Source organism: Strigops habroptila (genome assembly GCF_004027225.2).
Source record: "Strigops habroptila isolate Jane chromosome 13 unlocalized genomic scaffold, bStrHab1.2.pri S16, whole genome shotgun sequence".
Lineage (NCBI taxonomy): Eukaryota > Metazoa > Chordata > Aves > Psittaciformes > Psittacidae > Strigops > Strigops habroptila.
This window is the reverse complement of record NW_022651054.1, coordinates 3,856,021-3,877,656: the sequence shown is the minus strand read 5'-3', so window position 1 is coordinate 3,877,656 and position 21,636 is coordinate 3,856,021. Positions and strand designations below refer to the sequence as shown.

Sequence of the window (21,636 nt, the reverse complement as noted above, 5' to 3'; positions counted from 1 at the left end):
AATACAGAAAAAAAGCAAGGACAGCAGATGTAATAAATAAAGGATTTCTTCTGGCCAGAAACCAAATACTGTTGGTTGAAATTAAATATTGTCATGCAGAAGACCAATTTGGGCATCCCAACTTCTCAACGCTGTGGCTAAGAACTAGGCAAAAAGCAGATGACCCGGGGAGCACAGAGCAAGAATCAGACTCCTTTCCACACTGGGGAGAAGAAACCTTTTATTGCCTCCCATACGCACAGCAGGTAACATTCGAAGGTGCAGACATCTGCCCTCGGAATCCAGGTTTTGGTTCCTCCTCCTGCAGCATTACCTCCTGTAGGCTCAACAGTCCCCAACGAAAAACCCCAAGAGTTTTATGGACAGCGGCTGTTGCCCCAAGTCCTGGGGCCAGAGAGAGTTCTCCCTTGAGCTACAAGCATGGAAAACTTTAAGTGTCTGACTACAAAGCCGTTGTGTTGGGCTCTGTGCTGAGCGTGGAGCTGGCCCAGCCTAGAGCTCAGGAGCCGACAGGTGCTGCACCCAGCAGCACTTTCTATGGGCCTGCAGCACACAAATACACCTTTTTAAACCAGCTACAATTTAAAAGGTCATGTTGTAAAGTCACTCGATTAAAGTAGTAATAAAAGAGTAAACATTAACTCACAATTTTTTCCTTAGGTCTTTCTTATTTCCAGTTGGTATCATTCCTCCCAGACTAAGTTGCGCCTTATGGATCTGCAAGTTTATCTTGATTAAGAATCTTTAACTTCTCGGTTTTCAATGCAAGAAAACTAAATGTCCTTCCATTCAAAAATACCTACTGCTTGCTCTCGTAACTCCCACGGTATCTTGATGGCAGAATTACACATTATCCATATTAGTTGTCACTACTGAGACAAAAGTACACTGAAACATGGCGAAACTATCACAATAAACGAAGTTTTTCACACTTTAATGAAAACTTGCTTTTATACTCTGCAAAGAAGAGAAAAGATAAAACTCCTGGTATAGCCTGGTAAACATTATCTAGCTGGTGGGCTTCTGCAGACATTCTGGATCGTCTTTCTTGACTGCTTACGTTTCAATCATTATAAGTCAATAAGGCTTTCAGAAAAAGCAAACAATAAACACTTGCTTAAAAAAGAAGCTGAGATAAACCTATGGACAAAAAACTCCACCAGGCAGATCAGGAAGAGCTGTAAATTGGCCCTGCGCCATGTGAATTAATGCAAAGGCATTGATTTGTTCTAGGTTAATGATAAGGACTCTGTTTAATTTTAGGAAAAGAACTTTCATTTTCTGATTGGCAACCAGAGCTATATATTACACAATGAAGAAAGCCAAAGTTTGGCTTTGCTAGTGACTACTCAAAGCCAATTCTTCTCTGTAGGACCAGAGAAGGGAAAACAACCCTGGAATGGTCAACAGCAGTTATGTTAAAATGAAACGTAACTGCACATCCCCTACAATCTACCCAGCCCAGAGCAGCCCCACGAGGACGGCAATGGGGAGAGCAAATACTGTTGGCCTCAGCGGGTTAGAGTGAAAAATGATTTGAAGCCAGCACTGAAGACAGTTTTCCAGTTCATCCTAAAGTTGCAAATCAGACCCAGCTCCAGTGACCATATAGATCCCACACAGACACAAGCTTTTTTCATAGCGACAGGAAATACAAGAAGAGAAATTAAAATAAAGCCACAGTGATACTGTCAAAAAGGCAGCATAAGAGAAGAGAGATCAAACAACAAATTGCTTGTTGTGTTCTTGTTCCTTATCTCAAGAGAAATCCTGGAGGGTAATGAACGTCCACTACAAGTGCCACAGCATCCGCCCGAGTGCTGGCAAAGCAGCTCCCTTTGCCTTACGTCCTATACAGCATGGATACAACTGTTTAATCACATTTATTGGCCTGGAATAGTATGTCTAAGCACTAACTGTAATATTTGGCACTTAGTTCTCTGTATGCAAAGAGTTAAGCTGTGTCCTATAAAGATAAAAATCTCCACTTTTATTGTTTTGTAAGGCTGCCTAACAAATGAGGATCCAGCTGTAATTGTAACATTCCAAGCTCCGAAGGTGCCAAGTTTTACTAACTATAATTTAACTGGTCCAGTTGATGCAGTCCAAATTCTTGTTTGGATAATCAGCCTTTGTTTAAATATGTACAAGGAAAAAAAAAGAAAAAGCATAGGCCAGCATTAGCCTCTAGGCATGTCATGTGAGCTTATTACCCCGAAGCTTGCAGTAGCAGACACTCATGCACAAGAGGAGGATTATTTTGCTAGTATTACTGTTACGGTAACATATAATCAGACCTTCTCCCTCCTCCAGCCCCCACCCCTGTTCTTTTTCCTTTTCCCTTTTTTTTCTCCCCTCTCCACAATTCACAAGTCTTCTTTCCAAGTTCAAATAAAGTTTAAAGGTGAAAAGGTCAAGAAAGTTTCATGACTGGCTGTTGAAAGAGGGAGAAATAACCAGGGTCTCCAAGTTTGCATATACTAAAAGCTCAACAATTTTGTATTTTGCTGCAATTCATAACTGTACAAATCCCTTCTGTTGGATCTGTTTGGACTAAAATTAAACACTTGTTAATAATTTATAACTTAATATAATTAGAAAATAATAATAACTGTCAAGCAGCTACATTCAATACATAAAGCAACTTGAGTGGCTCATTAGCTTATTTGTCAAAGCAACAATTTCTATGTATTTTAGCTTATTTCTACTGGGAAGAGCGGTTAAAGAGCCACCCAGCTTGCTTGGAAATCATATCTCCACCAGCTGGGAGCAATTCCCAAATTGCTGCACCTCACCCACATCCAAGTGATGCTGGCTCATTTTAAAAGCAGCGTTAGCCTGACTTCAGGAGGTGCCTTAGCAGAAATGGAGTAGGGATGGCCAAAGCATTACACTGCTCCACAGACACAAAAATGCATCACACAGCAATATGCTGCACATCATTTGCTCTACATTTTACATCTGAATGGAAGTGTATCAGCGTTTGGCCAACAAACTGACCATCAAAATGAGTCATTTAAGAAACAGAAAATTCTTAGTTCTTTGTGTATGTTGGTAAGGGGCCTTAGTTCAGTAAACTATGGGGGCCAGGCACAAAGCTGCCTGGCAATTCAGGAGGTGCTGCTTTCCCCATGGATTAATGCAAACAGAAGAAATAATTGTGTTTCTGTTTTTCCTGAGGAGTAAAACTGACTTCTAAAGTGTCAGAGGCTATGGTTCTTCTTGGAAAGCCAGAGAATGCGGTTGCCTGCATTGGGCAGTTTGGAGGGAGAGACAGACAGATATCAAAGTATTCAAATATTCTCCAAATACATATATTTTCCCCTAAATCATTAATATTGTTGCAAGAAATCTAATATGTTAAAGTAGAACAAAGCAAATTAGAACTGCACATATTGAGCCAGAACCTCAACTGATTAAAATCTACGTCATCTCACTTCAATCATGTCAATATTCATCAGCCAGAATATGTAGTTCATTCAAGATAAAAGCAGGCACGTAAATGTTCATTATAACTTATAAACTAACAGCTGTGATCCTCTGACATCAAAGATCACTGAGCACCAGACATCCAATCTTTTCTATCACTCCTCTCCTTGTGAGTACCTATGCCAATTCTATTTTTGTTGCATATTAATTTATGATGTTTGAAAATGTCAGACTTAAGTACACAAAGCAAGGAAGTCCAGATTAAAAAATTAGTCTCTGGTCTCAACTCAGCCGGTCTGTCCAGGTCATGAGCTAGTGTAGACTGACTTGAAGTCAGTGGTGCCAGAACAACTTACATTAGTCAGGGATCTGCTCTTGTTTTCGTGTGGTTATCTGATATAATTTCTAATTTACTTACTGAATAAGTCTCTTGTCTTTTCATTCCTTTCAACTCCTCCTTCTCCTTCTCTTCACTTTGTTTCTTCTGCCCCATTGCCTGTAAACTGAAAACTGAACACATCTACTCACAGAGCCATCCCCCACCCAGCAGCTCCCTGCATCACCTCTTTTTCTCTCACCCAGTTCTTCCCTTCCTAACACTGCCCTGTTTTGTTCCCATGCTTTGCTTATATTTATTATCCATCCTTCTATAATATTTCAAGGAAGGACAGAAGGGCTTCAAATATCGCATGGTACTGAACATCACAACAGTTCCCAAGTCTCTGCTGCTTCCCCCAGAATTGAATGGTGCCTACAAAGGAAGCGGAAGAAGATGTCATTCTGGCTAATTGGAGTAGCTCCTTCTAATTAATCTTTTTTTAATTCTTTGATCATTAGTTAAATATGAAAGGTTTCCTTTTTTTAAGCGAATCTTCTAAAACACATGGAAAAAAGATATGAATCAATAAAATTGATCTATAACATATTTTTACTTGAGAAACGATGACAAGGTTGGATCTTAACATTATATTCTTAAAACCATTTCTTGTTCCACTGCTTTTATAGTTCCAAAAAAATGTACAGTTTGGAGACAAAGGCCTCTATCCTCTTAAGTGCTGTGGATTTCATGCCAATCTCCCAATATAAAGCAGACTTCAGACTTATACCCAAGAGAAGTGGTCTTGGAAAGATTAGATTTTCCACCACAAAATAAACCCCTTGTGTGGTGAACCATACCAGCTTCAACACTACCTTCCTCCCAAGTGCTGTCTGACATGGGGAAACACATCCACCCTATCCCCCTCTCTTCCAAAATGGAAGTGGTTTTACCATTCCTCTTGCTGTTGTGCCAGCCAGTTTTTCCACGTGTAAAACTTCCAGAATTGTCACATGTACCTGAAAATCTATAGGTTTTTCTATTGTTTTCTTATTCTGTCCCATTTGCAATATAGAAATTGCTTTTAATATTAGTGTACAAAATTAATTCTCATTCGTGATGTCATACAGATAAAAGCAGTATGAGTAACATATGATGAACTGGATACAAAATTCTTTTAAATCAGCAAGATTTAAAATGTTGAGAGCTTCCCATGAAAAACAGGCACCTCTAATAGGAATAGTATATTACAAGGTATTAAATTTTGCTAAGTATCTAACAGCTCAACAAATAAGAGAGGAAACTTTCTTAAACTACCCATTTGGTAGAAAGGCATTTTATCAATCATCCCCATATTAGAAACCACAGATTTTCAGGATATTTCAAAATCCATTGCCAGCAATAAAGTAGGACATGCAAGGAAAGGAGAGAAATATAGACTTAATACAATGTAACTACTGAGGATTAAATTTTAACACCACCAAAGCCACACAAAAAAGAATGAATTCAAGAGTCAGAAGATTAAAACTGCATGTAGTCAGCTTGGGATTGGTATGCTACAGATGGAAACTTTCTTGATGACACACAGTTTAAATTCTAGTTAGGATATACTATGATTAAATGCTCTGACAATTTTTGAGTACATCACTTTTTTCCTACCGGCTACTGTAATACAAAAGACATCTCTTTCAAACATATAACTAGTAAAAAAAAGCGCAAGTAAAAGCTATTTAGGTTTCCAGCAAAGACAGAAAAGCAAAACAGCTAATGGACATCCAGGGTAGTCAAATCATTTCTGCAAAATCCATTAGTTCGGAAGTTCTAGAGGGCTCAGTTTTTACAGTAAAACCTGTAAAAACTCAGTATCCAGTTTCTCTATTGGGACACTGAGGTGTGAAGATCCAAATTATGCTGGAACTGAACTTGTATATTTGAACCTTTTGAACTCCATTTGCCCTTCATAAATTACTTTACCACTAGCTTTAACACGTTTCTAACCTACTGTGCTAGAAAAATAAGGAATCATTAAAATAACTGAAAATGCACCTAACTTTATAACACTTCCAATGGAATTTGTCTTTGTTCAAAAGATGTACACCTACAACAGAACTGCAAGATGAGAAAAAGCTTCCAATAGCCCAGTGAAATAACATCTGTCTTCATGCCACTGAAAGCAAAGCAGCAGACCCCCTGCCCCAAACTCAAATCCATTTAAAGTAAATGAAAATGGCACTGTACGGAAACAGACAGTTGTTCCTTTCCATCTGGAAACACTGTCAAATGGAGGCGAATTCCACAAAATTCCCAACTGATGCAAGAACTTCATTCTGCATTTCACATGATCAACACAAGCTAGCAGCAGCCCTCTGCTCAACATCCCATCAGTAGGAAAACAGTTCCATTTTTCTTCCATCAGAATTGACCCAGAACTCTAGGTTTGCACCTTGACTTGTGCCAAGGATAAAACTCTTGCCATCACCTCTGCTGTTCCAAAATCAAAAGCACCATCAAAACTGGAGCAGTAAAATAAGCCCTTGCACTTCTGGTGATTTTTCCTGCAGCAGCTCTGGCTGCATTTGGTGTTACACGGACCTGGGGATGTGCTGCTTTGGACAGACACGACTTGCAATGCAGAGGCAGGAGAGGGTTATCATCCTACTGCACCCACAGAGAAAGAAAGAGGAAAGAGATTCACGCTTGCTCTCCTGCAGAGGTCGAAATAGTTTAGATTTTAGAAATTAATTCAACTTCAAGACAATGCCCAGAAGGATTCTTAATTTTAAGCTACCTTAAACTGAAGGAAGAGATCCCACAGGAAGACTTGGGAAGACCAAAGAACGGAACCCTGGTAAGACAGTAGCCCAGCTGCTTAAACACAACATTAACTTCTTTCTGTTGGACATAACACACACACACTGTGAGCACATTTCTCATCATTATTTTTGAGACTGTCAGCATGTTTATAGACAGTCAATCACTGGGATTTAGGAGAAAAACTAAAGCCTTTATTTGAAGTCCAGGAAGAATGGAAAGGCTGGTTCACAAATGAGACAGCATATGAACATAAGCAAAACAATCTGCAAAAAAGATCCTACTTTCTCCTGCACCTTTCCTGCCTGCAGAGAGAGCTCAGCATTCAACGCTGTGTGCCTGACAGTGCCTATATAGAGCCTCTTCAGCTCTTGCCCACTTTGCACAAAGAGTTTCTTAGGGTTCAGGAATGTAATCTGATTTCTTCTCTTTCTCAGATTTGTCACAAACGAGGAAACTGCCCATCTTTCTCTCAGAGGAGAGCTGTGAGAAATAATTAACGTCTGAATGTGCTTTCAAGAGATCAGCTAATAATAAAAATACTGATTTTCTCTTTGGACTAAAATGTTATATTGGATCTGGACACTGTATTTCAACTTCTCTTTAAAATGATCTTATTAAGCAGCAAAGGGACACAGCAGCTCCCATTCACAGGTCACCTCAGGTCTCCTGAACCAACTATGCCCCAGGGTTTTAGTAAAACTCAGGAATTCCAAAAGCAAAGCACATTGCCCTTAGTACATAAAATGCTTCCGATTCACAGAATGACACAAATGTACAAGAAAAAAGGGATGTTTGATTATTTTTCGTAATGGATGGCTTTTAGATGGATGGAATACACTTATGCATTTCTTCAACCACCAAACAGCAAGTGATTTTTAACAATGGGCTTGTGTGAAGTGCTACCTGCTTATCAAAAAGACTCAGAAAAAGAATTTCAGGGGTTGAACTCTCACTGCATTTTAAGTCGTGAACAAAGAATAAGATGCTCTAGCTGCACAAGTATGTGCTCCTTCAGACTGTGGGAAGGCAGCCTGCACAAACTGCAAGACACGATGCTACCACTTCTTAATACTTAAGATTAACAAAGTTGTATGAAATTCTTTGACATTTAGAAATAAAATTAATAAAAAGGAAAATGACAAAACTTGCAGAGGGATGTAGTTTTCCCTTGAAAGTCCGTGTTACAGTTTGCCTGTTTAGGCAGTAAGAAATAAGATCCATGCAATCTAGGGCACAGTTAAATGTGTGCTTGCAATTTATGAAATTATCATCTCTGTTCATTATAACTCCTAATAAGATGTTATAATTGACCATGTGAACAGTCCTGGTGATCTGAACCCAAGTCTTCAAAGCAATGATCACTGATGATCATGTAAGTTAACCTATTTTATTTCCCACTTGCATGAAGGAAGATTCGTGGTTTTGCATTCCCTCTCCACAAGCACAGAGTGGCTTTCTTCACCTCGCTTCCCTGCTTGGCAATGAGCCACATATCATTTACAAAATTCCAAAGTTTGGTAGAGCACTTTCTAAGGATCACTTTGGAAAATGGTACCAGATTTCAAGCCAGAGGGATGCAGGTATAAGCCTTTAAAAATGGGCCAGCAACCAGAGTGGTCATCAATAATTTTTTGTTTCAATGGATTACCAACATAACCCAGAGTGTTTTAAATAATTGAAGTATCTCACTATCATGCATGGGATCTACAGTTATTACATCTCATAAGCTAGAAAGGACCTGAATTTCTGACATTAAACAAACAAAAGACAATAAACCAAACCCAAATCACAGCAACAAACCCTTCACCAAGTCCAAATCCACAGAATATAGCTATTTCAGAAAGCAAAGTTATGCACATCCAAACGTTTATCTCTTGGAGCTCATTGGTTTTGGAATCACAAGCAGCATCAACAGGTAAATGGACAAGCTGATCTCACCTAAGAGCTATGGGTTCGTCTGTTGGGTACCTTACAAAACAGCAGAGATCAGTCCTTCCTGATACAAACATTAAGTCATAAGAATAACATCACATAATGTGCAAGAAAATGTTAACTTACAAGAAGGCAAATCTAACGCTTTTTTTCTCGGCAGCCTGGTGATATTCCAGACACATTATACACACAAGAAGATGGCAGAAATTAATTATTTTTAAAAACATTTCTGTATGTTGTGCCATTTTGTTTTATATTTTGTTTCACTAGTTGATAATCTTAGAGACAAATAAAACCATGCTGCTGGTGAGGTACTAAATCACACCAAGAGAGCTAAGGCTTTTAGATGAAACAAGAAGCTGATTACACATGCACCGAGTATACCAGTCACTAAGCGTTTCTGGATTGCAGGGATAAGATACTCTCTTTGCTTATTACTGCCTTCTTGATCCAAAGAGATTTAAGCAACTGTTTTCAATTAGATGTTTTTAAGCTAGTAAAACTACATCCATAAAGACATATTTATAGAACAACTTAAAACTAGAAGAATTAAAACGACTACAAAACTGATGAATTCCATTCCCCCAACCCCCCCCGGAATCATTTACTGACCATTAACGAGCAAAAAGCACTGCAATTTTAAGAATTAATCCACTGTCACAAAATTAAATCAGATACACTAGTAGGGATAATGACAAACTGGTGGCTCCAGCGTTGTCAGTTTGCGGGTGATACAAGTTCAAGTCGTCTGTGCTAGTGGCCACTCTGTTGGAACAAACATGAACATAAAAGGTAACATTAAAAGTGCAGCAGCACCAACTGAATCAATTCTGTCACTCAGGATGCAGACTCGTAATAAGTGGCATAGGGTAAATATTGCATTTTAGAAATGACCTGGCTAGTTCAAAGCCTGCCAGACCTCAGCACATGGAAATAAAGGAAGATACAGTAATGAAAGTAAATTAAAGAGAGATGATACTCATTTCCTTCTGAATTCCTGAGCACAAGAGCCCAGCAGTGTGGCTTTGCTACACATGACTGCTTTCATCCCTGTTACCCTATGACGAATACTCTGAGACTTATAGGAACAAAGCTGAGCTTTGATAGTTTTCATCTGACAGTTGCTTAAACAAAATTTGCCTAAAAACCTCTGCAGCATGTGACTACGAACACTTGCAGGATGAGTCACCCTATCTCTAGCCACTGAAAGACACGCAGCAATGGCAGAGGCTTCCCCAGGAGCCTGCTCAGAGATGGCCGGAGCCAGGAGCAGGCATACCCTCTCCTCTGTCAAAGCCAGAAACATCATTAACCAAGAATCTAACATCAATATTCTATACCTGACTGGTCCAGGGCTAGCTCTAGTTGGAGGCAAAATATCTGCTAAGGGAAGTGCAGCTCCATGGAGAGGCAGGGGCATGATGCAACCACTCTCCAGCCCTGCTGCCTCCTGCTGCAAAACCCGGCTGAAGAAGCTCGAGTCCACCTGGCATCCTACATGTCAACTTTCCTACACTTTTCTACAAGCCCAATTTGTTTCTACCTAAGCACACTGAAAACTCTTAAAGGCATGTTAATAGTGGAGTGACTTTCAGATTCAAGTACATCCTGGTTTATATACTTAATACACTTCAGAATCAGGCCATAAATAAAAATGGATATTACAAAGCATGAACCAGCACCTCAGCTGTCTTCTGTCACAGCGTGGCCTTCGCGTGGGCACCCTGTACTACGGGTGATGGGTGCTGTGCCCAGGACAGCCCCATACCCTGCAGCCTCCCCGTGCTGCTGGGCAGATACAGGAGATGCTCCAGGGCAGCACATGTATCTCACAGGTAACACACGAGCCCTCACAGTGGAGCACAGGGAGATTTCCTTTTCTGTTGTTTTTCTAATTACCACCTTGCAGCTTACATTTGCTTCACATGCTGAAGCAGCACATGCCACGTAAGGAGATTTTGGAAACTATTTTAGGTGAATTAACCTATAGAGTTACACACAGGGTCTAGTTTTAGAGAAACTCTTCAACCCGGAAGCACTGAAGTGCCCTTTACTGGCTATGAAGTACCTTGCCTGTCTCCAGACATGCAGGATAAAAATATATTTGTTTTACACCTGCATCCTGCGCATTCTGACAGAGCAATAGTAAGCTGAAATCTTCTGCTCAGCCTCAGACAGCAGTGCCAGCTGTGCTGGTGGCCTCTGCCCTGCCTCCCCCATCGCCTTTCCATCCCAGAGAAAAAGGGCAAAGCTGGGTAGGAGTGTGATGCAGTCATCCTTTAAATCTCTCTGTATGGATCTTGCTACACTGCAAACCTGCTCGGTTAGGCAGATCGTTACACACTCACTGAAATCACATAATGCACCCAGATGAAGATGAAGAATTACATCAGATTCACCCTTTTGAATGAATTTGGCTCCGATTTCTAATTAGTTTTGACCTTGCCTACGTCTTCAGAAACAAGATTAAAAATATTCCATTTTTGTTAATGGGAAGCTTGGTAATAACAAGGCTAGCCCCATGCCTTTTATTCACCGTCTTTCTGCATGGCAAAGGATGGCTCCTGTAAGAAAAAGTTACAGGATAAAACCTAAAGCCAAGTTTCATACAATTATATCCAAATTGGCAGAGCAAAGCTATGAAATAGAAGTGAACATAAAAGCAAGTGAAATAACATGAACAGTGAAGCAGTAAACAATTTTGCCTCAGGCACAACACTAACGCAAGACTAACTTCAAAGCATCAACTGAACCAACAAAGGTGACAAACAATATGCATAATAATAAGCTCAAACCAGCACTTGCTCACTTTTCTTCCCTTAACCAAGATCAAACCCAACAGAAGAGAACACCACACAGCATCATCATCCTCTGGAAGCACACCACAGCTGCGTCACAAGTCACTTGTCACAGCTCTCACAAGACAGGAAGTGGGAAGGGAAGGAGAAGCGCAGAGGAATAAGCACATTCAGCTCTTGTTAATGGCTCCAAAGCTGGCGACACACCAGGTACACCAAGCCCTAGAAGATGACTGTGGCAGGTCATTAACAAGCAGGTACGTATGGGTCTAACCCAGGGGTGATACAAGCTGTATAGATACATAACGGGTGCAGCGTAGGAAAGCTCACATGAACATAGAGCTGATTATAAAGCTCTCCCACTTAAAGTGTGCTGTCAAACAAATACTGCTAATTCTGTGATTCCAAAGACGAGGTTAGTACATCTTAGAAATTTCTGTTTTGATAGTAACTTCTGGAATTTAACACGGATAATCCCCAAGAAAGTTCTGGTCTTGCTCACAGAACACTTGAAACTCTTCTTTTTTTTTTCTTCTTTTTTTTCCATTGCATACACTGAACAATGTATATAAACTAGATTACAGCATTTTGGCTACACATTTCTTCAAATAAACTAGGCTGAGACATTCTGTTAAGAGAAGTCCGCCACATCAGAAGCTTTTTCTTTTTTGCCTATTATTTTTCTTTTTCTAATTACAATTTATAATGAATCTCTTCCCCAGTAATCTGACTCAGGGAAAAACCACTTTGAAAGGCATCAGCTACTGATGAATTGTTTTTATTAATTAAGTTAGAGAAACAAAAACCACAGTGGTTTTCAGTGCTGCAACACACAGCAGAACCCACAAGCTTGAAGGCAGAAGGAAGTGTGAAAGTCAGAGCTCTGCTCTGAACGGCTCCTCCATTTACCGAGGGGCCAAAATTCCACGAACAAGGGTTTTTTCTCTCTCCCTTAAGCTTAGGATTTGGTTCTTTGAACAGTTGCTTTGGACTTAATAAAGCACCACAAAAGCCACTGCCTTTACTGCATTACAAACTGAAATAATGGGTATTAAGCAGAAGTTGCTCTTATAATACACTGATATTTAAGTAGTTCAGCTTGTGACTGGGTTTGCTGAAAGAAGAGCAGAGAGAAGAACAGAGTGCGGAAAAGCATTTAATCCTGGCAAGTTTCAAAGATCTTGAGATTTTTAATAGCCAAGAAATTCAAGTTTTACTTTTGACTCAGGATTCTGGAGCGAGGGCAGAGGAGAATCCCTGGATTTAGCACGTCTGTGTGTTTCCCTGCAGTAACCCTCACCGTGCCGGGCTGCTCTGCATGGCACACTCCTGGCCAGGAAACCCTGCCAGGGAAGGTGGGGGTTCATTGCTGGGGATTTCTTCCTTTAAACATGCAGTAGATGGAGCAATTCATAAGATTTTCAAGAAAACTTTGTGATTCTCTTATTTAAGGCAGACTCCTCTTTAAACAGCGATACTTTATATAATGAGCTCTATTTATAGCCTGCCTCTTCCCCTAGCTCTTCCTCTGCTTGCCCACTCACCAGTTTAGCCATTATATCCAATCTCACACGCCTTCTACAGAGAGAACTGAAATACCTTAAAGTTGCACATGCAGTGAAAAGGAAGCTTATTCACACAGTTAGGACATGGTTTTTCATGCAATGCTGGTTACTGGAAAGTTTAACTTTTGTTAAAGAGGATCAAAATTAAACAGGAAAGTGAATATTTTTCTTACTTATTTCAAGTCTACATATTTTGGCTATTTTTTTGTTTCTGTGACACAGAATAGATACTTTTCTGGGGGAAGGTACTAGCCCTCGGTGGGTTTTTCACCAAGAATGCAAAAAGAAACACTTTTTGTGAAGAAGTCATGGAAACTGGGAAATTGAAGACACAAGCCCTTGTTGAAAACCTCTAATTTTTTAATTAAATTTACATGTCAGTGGATCTTTTGAGCTTCATCTGTATGTTTTCTATAATGCACATTTCTAGTGCTTTTTCCCATGGGTATTATGCACTATTTCTAAACTGGGATTACTCAAGTTGAAGTGTGATAAAGGGCACATTATAGTTATATTAAGCAAAACAGGGAGGAAAAAGCTTTTACATAGTCCAAAGAAAGCTGTGCTCAGAGCCTCATTTCTGGTAACAAGCAGAGCAAGGCAACCAGTCAGCTAGAAACTGCTGCTATGAAACCAACGCTTTGCCTTGAGAAATAGTGATTTTTTTTAATCCCCTTTTTGTTTGTTTTCTGCTAAAAAATAAAGGTGGTTTTCTTCAAAATTGTTAACTCTTGCTCTGGGACATCATTGGAAATGTTGTGAGGAACAGAACACTGTATTGTATGTGAGCGTAACTTGTATGATTACCCTTTGAAAGAGCTAACAGAGAAGAGGGGATTTCTGAACACAGTTTGGGTTCCCATCTCCTCATGCTGTTCTTCCCAGTGGTTTCACAACCATGTTGTTATTCTTCACAGCTCACCCGAAAGATGCAGGAACTTGCATGGTCTCTACAGTGCCTGGCCCAAATCAGAAGGACTTGTCAACAGTGCTGCAGCCGTCTGAACAGGCAGCAGCTGGATGAGGAAAGGAGGGCATGTCAGCTCAGAGCGGCAGAAAAGGTTTTTCACAGCAGCTATTTGCAACCCTCCAAGGAGCTACAGAGGCTGCCCATTAAAACCCTGTTAAAACACTTCTGATGTTGTCAGCAGTGGAGAGCTGAAATAGCACAGTGATCACTGAGATACTATCTGCCTCAAGCAGTTCAGCGGTACTGTCAATAATATGAGCAAGAAGGTACAAGATGAGCAACAACCTAATTTCTACATCAAAATTTCATAAACTCCCTCAGCTGGTAAACACTAGAGATGTGGGCAAACACAGGACAGCCAGTAAACCACCCAGAAAAGATGACCTTCACTCTGGAATCTTTCCCAAAAGCTTTGAACCTTTAAGTTAATTTACACTTTGAAAGCAAAGCAGTGTAATAGCAAGGAGAGAGCAGGAGGGATGAGGTGATGGCTCTCCCATCAGTGCTCATAATCTGCTCACCAGCTTTGCGCTTCTGACAGAGCCCAAGGATAACCCATAACAACACTTTTAGCCATATCCACTTCCAAATATCCCAACTGTACACCTGTAGTTTCTCTCCACTTTTCTCTGCTTTGATTTGTGAGAGCGCTGACTCAGTAGTCATTCCTTGGGGTAGTTTTTGCAGATATACTCCTACCAAGAAAATTTGCTACTTCTCCTCCAGGAAAGCAGTGCCTCCTTTGAAAGCAGACCTCCTGATGTGCCAGGATACTAAAAGTGTGAGTAATGATAGCAGAATCATTTACTTCTCTGCTACTCTGTGCTCATGAGTAAGTACTACTCACAGTGAATAATGGCTGGAGAAACAGGGCCAAGGTGAAGAGTTATTTATAATACAGTAGCCCATGAGTAAGCGCTTAACTATGAATTTACTGCTCTGGCTACAATTTCATGAGAAAATGAACAGAGCCAGCTTTTGGTTTTCCAGTTTAAAAGGCTATACACCCCCAAAAAATAGTAAAAATAATTCAGGAAAGATGGGATAGTTATTTATAAAGCAACCATGACAGAGATCATGTGCATCTCAGCTAAATAATCATGGATGCTTCAGTTTCTTAGATATTGTCCTCAGAACTGCTACGGCAGTCTGTGAAACTCCTAAGACTCAATATCTTAAACCACTGTCAGATGCTTCTCCCTTCTTATGCAGTAACATCCACTGCAGAGAACTGAAAGACAGAGCTCACTGGAAATTAAGCGAAGAGTTAGACTGTCATCTGCTCAGCAGCCCTGGATTTAGAGGTCAGAATAACTGCCTATCTTCTAATATGAAATGACTGTGCTGTCTACGGACAAACTTCTGTCAGTTGTACCCTGGATTTGCAGAAGATCCAGCAGACTTTAGAATAATTTTTAATTGTTTTTATCAGCCCAGAACAAGGCAAAGGTTGTCTAGAAATGCATCACCTTCACCCAAAGCAGTAATAATATATTTGGGCATATTAAAAAAATATCTGACCAAGAAAATACTGGGACAGTATGATCAAGCTCACCACTCCTCTGAACTTCCTACACAGAAACATCTCATTTCCCAGTACACCCTGCAGAACAACTGGATATTTTCCAATCCCCACAGTACAAGTCATGACTCAATGGTGCAAAATTGGATTCTGCTGAGGACCTGCTTATTGACTGATGCTTGGAAGGCATGACACAGCAAGAGGCTTTTGGCTGGCTTATAGCAAAGGACTATGTTTTAGTGCAGCCAGCATTTTACCCCACAAAGACATGTGGCTCAGATTTGTGATGCAAGCGGGCACTTGGAAAAACAGAAGAAGCAACGATTCTACAGGACTGAAATTTCTCTCTGAATTGTAAGCACAGAAGGGGTGGCTGCCTATGAAATTTTTAAAACCAACTGCTAGTTTTACTATCTGTTGTGCTTCCAGTTTGGAGAGTCCAAGGGGTATGTTTTCACCATGACGTTCAAACAGTTATACATGAAACTATGGTCTTCAACTTTTCTATGGGGAGTTGGTGTTAGCCACATCATTTCAGCGCTGCTGAGCTCGCTGCAAGTGGCCTAACTTCACCTTGGTAGAGAAGCCTGAACTCAGCCAGAGCCATCTGAAAAGCCTAATTAGGCACTTTTGCAAATCCTAAGTATCTTGTACATTTTTACATGTCTTATGACTTTAGAAAGCTGTCTTTTCCTCTCCCTATCGAAAGGAAAGTGAAAAAATTCAGTGTTAGAAAGACGGACTATAAAGAGCAATGACTGCCCTATTTCCCCTGGACTCACAAGCCTGAAGTTAAATACCTGCCTTTGCACAACTGTTTCTCTTCTTTTATTAGCTAAATATTGTGGCACTGTGCAACTAGAGCACAAAGACTAAAATTACAACAATTTGAGATGAGTGTAACTTTTACAAGAGTCAGATATCCTGAACAACCCAGTCAGTCAATAACCCAGCACAAATTAACTCTGGCAAATAATAGATGTGTTGACCCTACATTCATGAGGCAATAAAACCTACCAACAGCCCCTTGTCTTAAAATATTCAGGCACTTCTCAAAGACAATATAGGTTTTGTTTGTGCGCAAGAAGATCATTAATTAGGAAAGCTTTAAAAAAGGTTTTAGTGTCATTAGCAAAAACTAATAGGAAAATAAATTAACTTGCAACATCTGACACCAAGTTTGAAAAAAAGAAAGACATTAAAGATCCAAAGCCCAAGGACTGCACCCCATAGACCCACTTCTCTGCAGACCTCCATAGCCACAGTAAGTAAATTCAATTTCCTCCCTTTCTTACTGCATTTTGAGTTAGAGACACATTGCTGTGAATGCAGATATGTCACACAGTGGAGTCACAGCAATATCATTTGAACCAACTCTGTTCAGCTCTTCAACTCCACAACAACGAACATACACTTCAAAACACAAAGCTATAGTCCGTTCTTCCAAATTTGTTTTCTTTTCAAGAGCTTTTTAACTATAGCAGAGCTCAACTAAAGATACTGTTCAAAAGCTGCCCTATGGTAGGCTCTTGGTGTCAATTCTGATTTCTTGAAGGAACACACATTTTCTTGTTATTCTGAAGGTCTGTTTAAAAATGCAGCATTTAAAAGTAACACACCATGAAAGGTGGCCCGAAGTATTTTATGGATTTGAATAAAATGATCTTTTCCCCTTCCCTGGATGCTTGCTAAGAGACACCATCATTAGTCTGCCAAACAATCATTACAAACAAAGGAGTGCACATAATAAAACTGTCAACTATTTCAACCATGTCAGCTACAGAATTATGAAAGATTTATACCTACTTCGTATTAAAATTAATTAGTAAATGTCACATAGCACAGCAAAAACCATGGGCATAACATTAAGAGGGAGTCAGGCCCAGTGCAGAGCTCAAAACCAACAGCCAACAAGAACAGACTCTGCAAGCAAAGTGTTTATATGGCCATATAACATGTGGCAGAACACAATTTTCTGTTTTTTTTCTAGAAATAAAGAAAATATAGCCTTTAAATTTTAAAAAGGAAGCTACACAGACAGTAAAATGAAATATTAATAACAGATATCAAATTTTGGAAAATGAACTGAGACAAAATGTACTTGTAACTGCAACTGCTCGGTAAATCAAATCCGTGTTCTTGGATAGATTGCCTAATTTAAGCAGAAGATGTACTTTCCTCTTAGCTTCTGCTTCAAGCTTTCCTTCTATGAGGAGTCAAGTAATCAACTTGCCAGGGGAAGAAATTTTCCTCTTCAATACCTTTACATTTGTGTAAAAAAAAATTAAGACAAAATGCTGATGCAAGCCCCAAAGGGAAAATACTTGTGCTGCAGAGTACACCCCTGCCTAGACCACCTTAAATCCACCCATTGCCGATGCCTGGCTCCAGATCTGGATGTCCCCGTGATGCACCAGGGCCCAGTGTCTGCCTGCTGGGATGGAGTTTGTTCACAGGAAATATGAAGGAAAAATTCACGCTCAGCTGCTTAATGAGAACTGACATCACATCTCCAGAGAGAGAGAAACTTTGGATGTCAGGCAGGTTAGCACAGGGCAAGCAGACGGTCAATAAAATATTCAATAAAGTACTCTGATATGATAGATCTAATATTGTGGAAAAAGCCAGAAGTCCTTTTTTTGATAAGAAAATGAGTTTAAAATGGTGGTTGAAATGGCCTATACAATATTAACCTCCTAAAACTTGAACACTATTGCAGCTGGTTTCTGAACTTGTTATAAAAGGTAAAAACGAATAAAGGTTCATGTAGCACAAGATATGCTTCTGCAGACATGCAAGGTGGGTAATTCTGTACAAATGCACATACAGGTTTTTAGAAAATCTCTCCAAAATAATTTTACAGCTAATTTTTAACTATAAAAATCCCCCAAACCAACAAAAAAAATATCTACTGATCACCCAAAATACATTTTGCTCAGGGAAAGAGGCACAAACCTCACCTAGTCTGGATCCCACTAGAGCAAGTGCTGACCTGAGTGACTCAGGAGCAGCCCCGGCATCAAGGTCAGAGTCCTGGGGCTGCCTCTCTCCTCCCCTTATGTGATCTAACCTGCTGCTCACTTTTCCAAGCAGGATTCCTACTACATTTCCTCTCAGAGCAACTTCTTCATGATGGCTCTTTCATGCCCCGCTGTCAGCGACTTCTTAAATTTCCCCCCCACTTCACCAGATTGAAGTGTTTGGTAGGAAAACCCTGGAGGGATCAAGAAAGCAGCAGGCCATATGCAGTGAATCCTGCAATCATTCTAATGAAGCTAAATCTTAAAGTTTACATAAAAGGAAAATTAAATCAAGCACTGAAGTGGATTGCAAAGAAATACACCAGGAGATGGATAAAGTTAATCACGTTTAGTTAAGGCTAATGCTGACCTACTCAGGCTTGCCTCGGAGAATCCTTCGTATTTAGTGCAAGTTTTATCTATATGGGAATAGAGATGCACATGGATCTGTACCACTGCTAAATATCACGATGGAAATACAAGAAACCAGGGCTGTGGATCACAATGTGGGGACTCCTGAAGCCTGGCCCTATCCTTGAAACCCCGCAGACAGGAATATGTTTAATAGGTAAGTCAGGGAAAAAACTCCTTTATCTCAGAAAAATGAAAGCCAATTTAATTCTCACATTGTCTGATTCCTGTCACTCCTCCAAAGGGAATCTGGGATTTGATCGGGATGCTCTGTCCCAAGCAGCCACATCTCACAGAGCTGCAGCTCACGCCGCAGGGCCAAGACACAAGCTGTCATTAGCTCTGAATGCACCGACCGACAGGAGTCTCTTGCTCTATATGGGGCAAGAACTTGCTTCTGTCTTTCTCTTGCTATAGAAAGTTCTTGTTTTGTCTGTGCTCTATCTTGTGGCCCAAAGCTTTAACAAGAAAGTGGCACAGGAATTCCTGTAGTAATTACATTGAATTCTTTTAGTTTTATTTTTCACAAAAATCTCAACCACATTTCCAGCTGGTGATGGTAGGAAAATGAGGGACTACCAAAATAAACTCAACAAATATCTTGTTTCATTCAACCATTCTAATATGGCATCTTCTACATTTTTTTTTTTTTTACCTCCTAAAATAAAACTGTATCTTCAAACAATATCAAAACTATATATGATGTTTTGATATAAACCCACAATGCTGTCTTGGACACACACTGAGGAAGAGCCACAGGGCCTTGGGCAGGAGAGAGCCTTGCAGCAGCTCTACCACAGCACGCACGAGCTGCTGTGTGTTTTGGAGGACTTTTCCAGTCCATGGCCACATGTTGACTACTGTAGTTCTATCTGACAGCTATAATTTAAGAAATTGAGTTGTATTCCCCAAAATGTTTATTTTCATGCAGTGCTGAAGCAAATGTATTCCTTTAACTCATTCTGCTTCAGCTGATACCAGCCATACAAACTACGCAGTCTCCTGATGAAGGAGCAAAAGATTAGGATATGAATCTGTCAAGTTTGGAATATTTTTTTCTGTATAGCTCTGTTAAATGACAGAAGACAATAACGCTTCAGTATTTCCTGAGAATAGCTCATTTGTTCTTTATTTCAGTGTTACAGAAAAGATTATTTGCAACTATTCACTTCCTTACAAAATATTCAGATTCTTCAATGAAAAGCGTTTCCCACATTGTGCAGCCACCCACACAGCTCCATTTGAAAGTGAATGAAAAGCTGTGCTTGATGATGTTGAATATGTTAACCTCTTACAGTTCTCCAGCTCTGGTGAGCCACTTTTCTTCTGCCTCTGCACAAGGAAGTGTTGAACACAAGCGAGATTCTGTTGATTGCATACAAATAAAGACAACAAAGGCATCAGATGATTATCACCAAGGCAGTTTCTGACGCTCATAATCTGTGCCTGAAGTTGTTTCATTTCTGGCAACCTAAAACCAGATTTTTACTTGCTAGGAATTAATTGTAATGTGTATCATCATAATTAGTAATGGGATATGAAACATCTTCCTTTCTACTTCAGGTTACTGGTGTCAGCTTTGACCAGTTCAAACTCAATCAGAAGTCATCACCATTTTATGAGCAGTTAGCGGTCTGTGTGAAAGAGCCTAGTGGTGTACGGTGTAAGTCCCTTCCCTCATCATACGTACCATCACCATCATAATTAGTCCTCATGATTGCTATCTCAACAGAAACTAGGGACATTGGCTGGCAGATATGAAGCTCAGTGTACATCAACCAAATTACTGAATGAATGTCCATTCCAATCCTTATGTCTTTTTCAGGAAAGTGCAGTTTGCACCGTGCTGCTGCTTTCTGGAAAGTCACCTTCGCTTATAAACTCCCGTTTGATGTCCCAGTCACAGACAGAAGCAGTGGGAACACTCTCCCTTTGCAGGACCTGCTGCCACAGCGGTGAGGGCACAGATGAGGGGCAGGATGCTAGTGGGGTACAAGGACCTCAGGTTGCTGGAGAAATGACAACTCCCAGAGTAGCTTTTATAATCCAGTAAAACCTCATATTTGCTAACTCATATTTACAAAATGCCTTTAAACCTGAAATACACCTTTGACTTTGTCCTCTCTTGCATGAGCACATCAGTGCACACCTGACCACAACATTGGTTCCTACAGAACCTTGAACGTTCAGAGCTCCATCAGGTGCCTGCTGTGCAGCTGACAGCCACGCTGCAAGCCTGACACCTCTCCAGCAAACGGGCACAAATTACCTGGAACACAGCACGAACACATCCAGAGTGTTCGAATAATCCAAACACATAAACCACCCCCCTGCAATGTGGCTAAAACATTCCGCAGTTGCACTGCTCTTCTGCACCTCCTAAGCATGACACAACTTGAGCATTAGCTCTTCAAAACCTCCAGCATTTCTTCCTCAATTTTCCTCATTTCCCTACTTGCACATCTCTGCACGGAGCATCCCAACGAGGTGCATACAGCTTAGGCCCAACATATCACTTTTCCCTTCCCGTCATTCCATTTCACCACAAAATCTGATTCTTCCATCTGTGCCTTCCTCCTCGCCCCATCTGGTGAAATTCAGCAGTTGCATTAACACAATCTAATGCTCCAGCCAGCGCTCGCATCTGCACGTCTGCACTGCAGCCTTGCTGCTTGGCTCCTTTAAGAGATCACTAAAAGAGATGTTAGTACATTGAAGAAATTCAGAGGAGGAAAAAAGAAAAGAAAAGAAAGGAAAGAAAGGAAAGAAAGGAAGAAAGGAAGAAAGGAAAGAAAGGAAAAGAAAGGAAAGAAAGGAAAGAAAGGAAAGAAAGGAAGAAAGGAAAAGGAAAGAAAGGAA

General features: G+C 40.3%; 1 protein-coding gene across 15 annotated transcripts in view; it reads right to left on the bottom strand.

Moving 5' to 3' along the window:
* BCAS3 (BCAS3 microtubule associated cell migration factor) overlaps positions 1-21,636 on the bottom strand; it is a 364,101-nt gene that overhangs the window by 102,295 nt on the left and 240,170 nt on the right. Inside the window, exon 24 of one of the 15 annotated variants that reach the window (XM_030472300.1) lies at positions 7,221-9,256. The exons of the other annotated variants lie outside the window; for them this stretch is intronic. Coding sequence (XP_030328160.1) covers positions 9,231-9,256 — 26 coding nt within the window. The 3' untranslated portion in view covers positions 7,221-9,230. Of the gene's footprint in view, positions 1-7,220; positions 9,257-21,636 lie in introns of those variants that run through there. 15 annotated transcript variants of the gene reach the window in all.